Below are 10,569 nucleotides of genomic sequence, written 5' to 3' on the forward strand. Positions count from 1 at the left end.
TTTACTAGACCTTGTCACTCCACCCGAAACCCTTATTATGATGACCGATTGCTCAAACTGCATGGTTGTAATAAACAACCAGTCCAAGTAATATTTTTATAATTTGTAAATTCAGGCAAACATATTTCCTATGAATAACTAATGCACGGAGCGCTTATGCATTAGTTTTATGTTATTCACGCATTTCCCACAAATACTAAAGCTAAAAAGGGTCACTTCGCTTAAAGTGAGTACTGCACTGTAATACGATCATGGGGGACAAAAAGTCAACTGAATAACGCAAACGAGTTTGTTGTGACGATGACGTCATTTGCGTCAGGTCGTGTCTTGGTCCAGCGAGGATCAAATTCCTAAAATCTCTTCGATACAGTTCAGGACAACACTTATTTCAAGTTCCTCAATCAATATAAATACAATGTTTACAAAGTGATACACAAAAATGTAGGACATTGGGGGCCACAACCAATTGGTAAGCACAGCTTGTGGGTTACAGAGATGGCCTTGTGGGTTACATATGGGTCATATTAAAATCTCTGGTGCAGTATCCAATTGGCCTTTATCACATCGGCCATACCATTTGGGACTCATTTCACTTTTCATGGCTCTTGTGGGAACCATTTCATGGCCCTTTTGGGAACCATTTCATGGTCCATGTGGGGCCCATGTTATGGCCCATGTGGGAACCACGTCATGGCCGAATTGGGAACCAATTCATGGCCCAGGTGGGAATCATTTCATATCAATAATGCGACCTAACCAACTTGGATTTGACACACGGACTGTGGTTACAATAAAAAATAAAAAATAAAACGTTTTCCAGGTAAAACAATCTTTTTTTGCCAGCGTGTTAACCGTTTCGCACGTACAGTGTGCGGTATCAACCACTACGAACACAGCATACAGCAAAGTGTATTAGAACAATTTGATTTTGCCGGATAACGTCTACTGCCTTTCAAATAAATAGGTGATTTTTGCCTTTTTTTCTTCCAGAGAAAATATTAAAACAAAACTTTGTTTCGTCAAAGGTGCCCAGTAAATAATAAATAGTAATAACTATATTTTATTAATAATTGAAATTTAAAAAATCACCCGTGTTTAAACTTTCAAAAGTCATCCAAGGTGAAATGACTGTAATAGTACAAAGTCATCCAAGGTGAAATGACTAATTGTACAACCAAAAAGTCGTTGTTTTGCAAACAAAAGAATAACCGACTTTAAAGTGTTTGTTTTAAGTAGTTACATGCTAGTGTAAAATCCCTTGATCAATAGTGAAATGAAAGAAACTCTGTAAAAATATTGTGTTCGTAAAGAAAAGACTTGTCGATTTCCATTCTCGAAAAGCTCACAGATCAAACAGTAGGTTTTGGATCATGTGAAAATGAGGCCATTGCAACGTGTAAGCATCAAATAATATAATCTTTGGTAAGTGCAGAGTGAGAGCAACGTTCTGATGTAAGAGACCTACTGCACTCATTTAAATAACAACGTGTAATGGTTTACAAGGTACCGTGGCGCAATATGCTGCCAATCAAATATGGGGATGAATTTGAATCTCGAGTTACGACGAGTTAAGACTAGCCTTTAGTTTTGTATATCTCCTAAGACTAGTCTTAAATTAGGACTAGTCCAAACTCTTTTTAAAATCGACCCCAGGAAAAACTTTCACTGGGTTATCATTCGTGCATTACACAGAAGGACATAAAAAGAATGTTTAAGTACACAACTGTCACGACTGGGATTCAAACCCGCAATACGGTGATCAGTAACGCCGGCTCTTGAGTAAGGTTGTCTTATCCACTTGGTTACGACACGTCAAAATAACGCTCAAAGATTCCCGAAACTAGGTGGTTGTGAATCGCAACTAGAAATGTTAAGTTTCAAACGAACTGAAATTAAATGTCAGGGTTGATTGCTGTCTATTACGAAGATAATTTTGACAGTTTAGGTCACAAACAAGGACATTTCACTGCTTTTGTTGTACCAGTCACCGTTATTTACAGTCTAGATTCACCTGTATCGATAGAAGAGACGCTCCGTGCAGTTGATTGATTATTACTCCTTGGTTTACTAACTGCATTAAGTGAGTTGTCTGAGTACCGTCCACGCCGTCTAACGCATTCAAACGCCTCGGTAAACGCAGCTCTGTATTGTGCGTTAAACGCGCAGTAAATGATTGGATTAACAACAGTGTTAATCCGTAAGGGACTTTGAACAATCCAATCTGCGTACTTCCCAAAAAGAACACTGATAGGATTATCAGCACCCTCAAAGAATGAGCAGATCCAACCAGTAAGAATTAACAAAGTGAAAGGAGCTTGACATAAGAAGAACACCACACCGTTAACTACCAACATCTTCGCCACTTGGTTACGGACGTGCCGCGCCTTTGAATTAGATTTTGCATTCTTGCGATCTGCGTAAAAGCTTTTGCGTTTGTTCAGTATGTGGATGATGCGAGCATACATGTAGACGTTTCCGATCATTGCAATACACCAAGGGATGACAAGAAGAGGCTCGCTGATGTACTCTATCCAGTCAGCTCCCGGTATGGGACCGCAACGTGAAATCTTTGAGGGGAATCTTTTGTACATGTCTTCTTCGGGCCACCGTAGGCATATGACCCGATGTTTAGCGAATAGTGGAGTTACGATTAGTGAAAAACCTACTCCAATGCCCCAGCAGATTGCAACCATTTTATAGGTTCGTCTCCGACTGCGTATCTCAAGATACTTGATTGGATGACACAATGCGAGGTATCTTTCAAACGTCACCATGGTAACCAGTGCAATTGATGCCTCCAATGCCGTGATTAATGCAAAGTTAAATGTGACGCAGCCAAGAGTAGTGCCGAATGGCTCATGCTTTAACACTTGTGAGAAGGCAACTCTCCCCAAATCTTTCCCAGAAAACAAGATCAAAAAGAGCACATCGGACAGTGCCAAGCTTGCTAAGTACAAATCAGTTTCCGATCTTAGTCGGGGACTGCGGAAAAAGACGAACAAAAGTAACAAGTTGGTGAGAAGACCTAGGCCTAAGATTATAGGCACACCTACGGTAATGATGAAGAAATCCACGGAATCGAAGATCCACTCTGACAAATACTCTTCCGTGATGATTCTGTGGTCGTCACATGATTCTGTTGAACCCATTGTGAAACAACACTTGAACTATTGTAAACACCGATGCCTATTCACGACAAAAATGGTGTGTGAACTTGTAGGTGTAACTGGCTCCTTAGAGTGTAAGTCGGTAATACCCAGATGTAAACTCACTGAACAATGGTGTGTTTGTATTGCCTTACGTCCAAGAACATTAACAAAAGGGACAATAGGTCCTCACTAGTCGGTTCTTTGTTTTCAGGTGTCCTCACAGGTCCTTTGTGTACAAAACCAATGGTGATTGCTTCAATACAGGAACAACAGAAAGTACAATACCGGTAGGTGTCCTCTAACGTATAGGTGTGCTGTAGGGGTGATTGTGTAGGTGTGTGTGGCTCCAACGAGTGAAGTCGGCAATACCAGCTTGAGTAGCAAAACGAACGATATACGATGTATTAAATGACACTCAAAAAGCGAAGCACTAAACTTGCGGATTGGTTGTCTGCGTCTGCGCAGAATGTAGTCTACATGTAGTTTGAGTCCGCACTGCTGGTAGCAAGCATCGAGTATCTAATAACAAATTACAAAGTCAGTCTATTGTCTGTTTATCTATGAAGGACTGGTCTTTCAATCAACCGAAGTATTGTTAGCTTTCCAAGGGAATCCAGACTTTAGTTGAATAGATGACATAATTTTCAAAGAAAAGCCACGGTATGATGAAGCTTGAAGGTCAATGTCATATAATCAACTTGTTTTAACAAGTAATTTAAAAATTACTTACGCTAATACGCTGGTGCTCACTAATGACTTTCTGGTTTATTGGAAATCGATTGATTACTGTAAGCTGGAAGGCCGTAAAATTCCTGTTTGGCCTTAAGAGTCAAGATTCTAAAGAGCAATTGCATTCCAATGCGAAATAAGTAAATTAAATCTTTTGAAACTCGACCATTGATTTCAATGTCACGGCTTTCTTTATTGTTTCCACTAAGGTTTGAATCCCAAGGTGCACACACCCTCCATTAGGGGAAGACTGCACAAATAAAACCATTCATAGGGGAAGACATTTGTTGATTAACGACCACAGACCGGTGGAACAAACAAACAATGGACTGACCCAGCGACTGGTAAGTAAAGACTTGTATAGACGATGTGACCTGTGACATCACTTGTTTACAAAAGAGCCACATAGCCTGGACTTCCTGCAGGCACGATTTGTACACAGCATAATGAACAAAAACATTAAGTTGTATTTTTTATGGAGATCTGCACCGTTTAATTCCTAACAACTTTTGATATGATCATAGGGGGCACATTTTAAAACTTGTCCAGCTTTTACTTTCATCATAACCCTTGGATTTGTGTGGAAATTATGACACAAAATGTCAACTTTCCCATAAGACGGACCTTACTAGTGCTTTGCCGGCCAGAATACTCGAAGAGTGTACAAGGCCACATCTGATTGTAAACAAAGTTCACGTGGTCTACGTGGAATACCAGAAAATACACAGGGGCGGTAGAGGTAGCGCTACTTGTGCGCCACCGACTTTAAAAATATTCCCATTCGACCCTCGTGCCCGGCTACTGCACTGGTCGTAAACTGGGCTCCTGTCTTACTTGATATATAGGTATAATTTGACCCATATCACCCCTGGTAATACCCGATATCTAGGTCTAACTTGACCCATATCACCTCTGGTAGTTCTTTATATCTAGATCTACTTTGACCCATATCACCCCTGGTAGTACTTGATATCTAGGTCTAACTTGACCCATATCACCCCTGGTAGTACCCGATATCTAGGTCAAACTTGATCCATATCACCCCTGGTAGTTCTTGATATCTAGGTCTAACTTGACCCATATCACTACTGGTAGTACCCGATATCTAGGTCAAACTTGATCCATATCGCCCCTGGTAGTTCTTGATATCTAGGTCTAACTTGATCCATATCACCCCTGGTAGTACTTGATATCAAAGTCTAACATGACCCATAGCACCCATGGTAGTACTTGATATATAGGTCTTACTTGACCCATGTCACCCCCTGGTAGTACTTGATATCTAGTTCTAACTTGACCCATTTCACCCCTGGCAGTTCATGGTAGGACTTGATATCTGGGTCAATAACCCTCTGGAAGTACTTGATACCTAGGTCTAACTTGACCCATATCACCCCTGGTCGTACTTGATATCTAGGTCAAACTTGACCCATATCACCTCTGATAATACTTAATGTCTGAGTCTAACTTGACTCATATCACCCCCTGGTGGTATTTTTTACCAAAGGTCAAACTTGACCAAATCACCCCTGGTCGTACTTAATTTATGGGTCAAATTTGACCCATATTACCTCTGATAGAACTTGATGTCCGAATCCAACTTGACCCATATCACCCCCTGGTAGTATTTGATATCAAGGTCTAACAAGGTCTTACTTGACCCATATCACCCCTGGTCGTACTTGATTTCTGTGTCAAACTTGACAAATATCACCTCAGATAGAACTTGATGTCTAAGTCTAACTTGACCCATATCACCCCCTGGTAGTGTCCGATGTCTATGTCAAACTTGATCCATACCACCCCGGGTAGTTCTTGATATATGGGTCAATCGACCCGTGGTAGTACTTTATATTTGTGTCAAACTTGACCCATATCACCTCTGATAATACTTGAGGTCTTAGTCTAACGTGACCCATATCACCCCTGGTAGTGTTTGATATGTAGGTCTAACTTGACCCATATCACCCCTGGTCATACTTGATACCTGGTCTAACCTGACCCAGCTTGTGATTACAGGTGTAGGTTTATGGGTACTATGTTATAAGTGAAAGTTACACGAAAATCCATATCACCCCTGGTAGTACTTTGATATCTAAGTAAAACTTGATCCATATCAACCCTGGTAGTACTTGATATCTGCGTCAATCACCCCCTGGTAGTTGATATCTAGGTCAAACTTGACCCATATTACCCTCCTGTATTACTTGGTATGTGGGTCTGACTTGACATATATATTAAACCCGGTAGAACTTGATATCTGGGTCAATCACCCCCTGGTGGTACTTGGTATGTACGTCTAACTTGACAAATATCACCCCATGGTAGAAGTTGATATCTGGGTCAAACTTGACCATAACACCCCTTGGTAGTACTTGATATCTAGGTCAAACTTTACCCAAATCACCACTGGTAGTGCTTGATGTAGCTGGGTCTAACTTGACCCATATCACTTCCTGGTAGTAGGTGATATTCGGGCAAAACTTGAGCCATATCACTACCTGGTAACTTGATATCTGGGTCAAACATGACCGCCGCAACCCATGGCATTACTTGATTTCTGGGTCAACTTGAGCCATATCACCCCTAGTAGTTCTTGATATCTTGGTCAAACTTGACCCATTTCACCCCCTGGTAGTACTGGGTTTTTAAAGTAATGTGACCGGAACTCGCATTCTGGGTCAGTTTGACCTATCTATGTGTCATTTTGAAATGTATTCCGGGTCAAAATTACCCAGAACTTGACTAGGCCACATTTGGGGGCTCGGACTTCTTCAGAGTCTACACCATTGACGATCAGGTTACTGTGTGAGAACTTTGTGAAAGTTACTCAAAAATCAATAAACGAGCAAGCCCGCTGATGCGATATTTGTTCTCCTTTTCTAGTAGAAGCAATCAATCGTGTTAATTCGGTAACGGTATTCTACTCTGTTTAATGTACCCTTGACAATTATCTGCAAGCAAACAACCTCCCATGCATGTCTTTTAAATTAATTTTCCAACTTGGGTTCCTTTACAGCAAGATCCGTAATGGAAAGCATTGATTATGTTTTGTGAAAGCCGGGTACTACCATAAACAGACAATGGACTTACCTTTGGTTCATAAAGGAGCATTTCAATGCAAGAGGGTACGTCAGCAGCCACGATCAGTGAAATTGTCATTCCTTAATGTTCAACGATTCGTTGATTGGATCGGCCTAGTTTGGGAAAATTCTTAAATAGAAAACACAATGTGTACCACCAGCAGTGCGGAGACAGCGCAAGTACGATACCAGCAAACGAGCAGCCACATCGTATCTATCCGGTATATCATTCGTTTGATAGCTAAACCTTAAACCATTGTTAGGGTCGTTGCCGTGTGATAAAGGCCCGAGCCGATGATATAGCTTGAAGATCATCACTTATATCAATTTGACGTGTTTAAGGAATTTATACAATCCTTGCTAATGCCCTGCTAATGGAAAACACCTGTAAGAGTTTATCACAATCACGTACGATGGGATCCGATATAACTGTAGACGATTGCAAGGTACAAGGAGCTATAAATATCACTGAGGAGACTCTTGAGCAGATCTTTAGTCAAGTTGATACCTTCATAATAACAATTGTGGTACCAATAATCTTAGGTCTAGGTCTTCTCATCAACTTGTTACTTTTGTTCGTCTTTCTCCGCGTTCCCAGACTTAGATCAGAAACTGATGTGTACTTAGCACACTTGGCATTGTCTGATGTGATCTATTTGATTGTATGTTCTGCTCGCGATATATGGAGGTTTGTTGCTTCACCGTTGTTATGGGATGAGCCATTCAGCAGTTCTGCTGGATGTGTTCTTTATAACTTTGCATTCCAAACACCATTTGCCGCATCCATGGCGTTTGTCACTGTGGTATCATTTGAAAGATACCTCGCCCTGTGTCATCCAATCCAACATCTTAAGATACGCAGTCGGAGACGAACCTATAAAATGGTTGCAGTCTGCTGGGGCATTGGGGTTGTGTTTGCCGTTCTAATAACTCTGAATTTCGCCAAGTACGGAGTACAGTGTCTACGGTGGCCTAAAGAGGACATGTATATAGAACTCCCGTCTCATCGTGCATACTGTACTTATCTATTTGGTTGGACGGAATACATAAGCGAGCCTCTGATAAACATTCCGTGGTGTATTGCAATGATCGGAAACGTCTACATGTATGCTCGCATCATCCACATGCTGAACAAACGCAAGGGTGTAAAAGCAGAAGGAAAAACTGTGAAAGCCAACTCAAAAGCGCGGGAGATCCGTAACCAAGTCGCAAAAATGTTGGTAGTAAACGGTATAGTATTCTTCTTATGCCAGGCTCCTTTCGCTACGTTAAACCTTTCTGCGTGGATCTGTCAAATATTGGGTATTGATAGTCCTTTAGATGAGGCATTCGGAGTACATGTTGACTGGATGGTGACTATCCCTTTAAGGATCAACACTATTGTTAATCCACTCATATACTGCAGGTTTAGTTCACAATACAGAGCGGCGTTTATCCAAGCGTTTGGAAACCGATAACACTAGACTTTGAAAGAGTGGGGAGTGGTTGTTGCGTTGAAGCGTCTGTTCTACGGAAACCGATAACGCTAGACTTTGAAAGAGTGGGGAGTGGTTGTTGCGTTGAAGCGTCTGTTCTACGGAAACCGATAACACTAGACTTTGAAAGATCTTCTTCTTCTAACTCGAGTTATGCCGCTCTAATTATTCAGGATATCATCTAAGAGTGCAATAGACGCGCCTTGTTCTGTAGGGATACACGCATGCCAGTGCGAGCGGCCCAGATTACTCCAACGTACAATATGTCTATATGGCTATATTTAAACTACGGGATCATTAAAGGTACGTTAAGAGAAAACTATCTCATGACAACGGCTTTATAAGCAACAGTCATGACATTTTTTTTCAATGACTTCATACTCTTAAGTATGAATTTATTTGCATATTATGTCAAACTTATGACTTCTAATGATCATCATAATATACAAGTATCTGTTTTTGCAGTTTATTGCTGCATAAGAAAGCATTTTTCAAAATAATGTTGGAAAAAAAAAACACAACAACACAAGATTGTTTGCACATATATGCAGTTTTGGGTGTTTTAAAATGGCGACAGTGGTGACTTCAATGAACGTACTCAACCCGCTATCCAGTCAGTATAATAGAGATCAGTGGTGATCACCCAGTCAGCCGGTATTAGCATAATATCAATGTGAGACTGTTTTGGGGCACTAGGTGGCAGCAGATTTACAGAGTAGCACCCTGTGTTGCAGCCTGAACATCTGACGTCACATTGCGAGTGTGATCGTTCGATTAGCTCTTGCCAGAGGCTCACCCGAGTTGGCACTGCGGGGTCGACCCAGGGAAGCTAAACGATCGCACCCAAAGATACGCAGTCAAATTCTATTGCGGATGTGACAGCAGTGTGCATTGTACCCAATGGAATCACTGGAATCAGGGACCTGTCTTCATCCTCGTGGATAAAGACAGGGGCCCAGTCTCATACAGGGTGTGTTCATTTAGCTTTCTTGAATCGACCCCGCGGTGCTCATTCGGGTGAGCCCGTGCCAAAAATCGAAACCTCGCTAGTCTTTCCATTTTCCGGGGACATAAGGCCTTTTCGAATCCATGGTTTCGGCTTCAGGCTTCGTCCTCTCTTCTGAAGCCTGTACACCTGAAGCACGCGTAATATTGTCAAAACAACCGCGTAATATTGTCAAAACAACCGCCGACCAAGCTAGCCTGAGCCGAATCTAAAACCGAAGCCGTGGTTTCGAAAAGGTACATAACTCCGGGACAGATTTCACCATTATACTGTACTAGGACTCTCGCACGATTCAAAACGGGATGGTGTTGGCTAAGATGTAAAAGTACAACTGAACTCACTTGTTTTCAAATCTCATGGAAAAACTGGTTGAAAGAAGATTATGGACGCTCTCCTCTGGGACTAGATTCTGCATATTTAACGAAATGGTTATTTTCCAAGTCCATGCACATTAGGACAGTTTGTGTTATTTTTTTTTTACACATATTGACTGGAAATGAGGTTACTAGCAGGGGTAACTATTTGGGGTTTCAGTACATAAAGTTGCCTTCCTTTAGGTGGTTTACGTAATGGTATATCTTTATGTGTGTATACTGCATATACATGTAGTCACTGATGGTTCAGTCAGGGTGTGACCGCTGTATGGGCATGCATATTTAGTTTGTATGAGTTGTGTTTTGTTTATGCTTCAAGTCACTGTACTTCTATTATGTGTTAACCACTTTCTTAACACATTGTTGTAAGCAATAGGATAGTTTTGAAAATGTACCAGTGATCCAGGGGGGAGCTTAAGAAAGCATAAATAGGAAACTTTTTGCCCGAAATAGAATGGCCGGACTGGGAAGGGACCCGCAAGGAAAAAGAAACATGACCGAACAGGATTTCACCAGGAGGAACAGTGGACGACTCAAGGAGTGAGGACTGGATTGGGTCATCGGATCCTTAAAGACAGTGGACACTATTGGTAATTGTCAAAGACCAGTCTTGTCACTTGGTGTATCTCAACATATGCATAAAATAACAAACCTGTGAAAATTTGAGCTTGATTGGTCGTCGGAGTTGCGAGATAACTATGAAAGAAAAACACCCTTCACACGAAGTTGTGTGGTTAGATGCTTGATTTCGAG

At 41.3% G+C, this 10,569-nt stretch overlaps 2 protein-coding genes across 2 annotated transcripts; one reads left to right on the plus strand and one right to left on the minus strand.

Annotated features, from left to right (window-relative positions):
- Positions 1-1,994: 1,994 nt before the first annotated feature.
- Positions 1,995-3,149, minus strand: LOC139943469 (neuromedin-U receptor 2-like). Its single transcript, XM_071940280.1, has one exon. The coding sequence runs from the start codon at positions 3,147-3,149 to the stop codon at positions 1,995-1,997; it is 1,155 nt and encodes a 384-aa protein (XP_071796381.1).
- A 4,225-nt stretch (positions 3,150-7,374) lies between these two features.
- On the plus strand, positions 7,375-8,418 carry LOC139943471 (neuromedin-U receptor 2-like). The gene has a single exon (XM_071940281.1). The coding sequence runs from the start codon at positions 7,375-7,377 to the stop codon at positions 8,416-8,418; it is 1,044 nt and encodes a 347-aa protein (XP_071796382.1).
- The last annotated feature ends 2,151 nt before the right edge of the window (positions 8,419-10,569 follow it).

The sequence above is a fragment of the Asterias amurensis genome, chromosome 10, assembly GCF_032118995.1.
Source record: "Asterias amurensis chromosome 10, ASM3211899v1".
Lineage (NCBI taxonomy): Eukaryota > Metazoa > Echinodermata > Asteroidea > Forcipulatida > Asteriidae > Asterias > Asterias amurensis.

What these genes read in the sequence shown, in the direction of transcription:
- LOC139943471 (XM_071940281.1), top strand. Translation starts at nt 7,375, where the DNA reads ATGGGATCCGATATAACTGTAGACGATTGCAAGGTACAAGGAGCTATA.
- LOC139943469 (XM_071940280.1), bottom strand. Translation starts at nt 3,149, where the DNA reads ATGGGTTCAACAGAATCATGTGACGACCACAGAATCATCACGGAAGAG.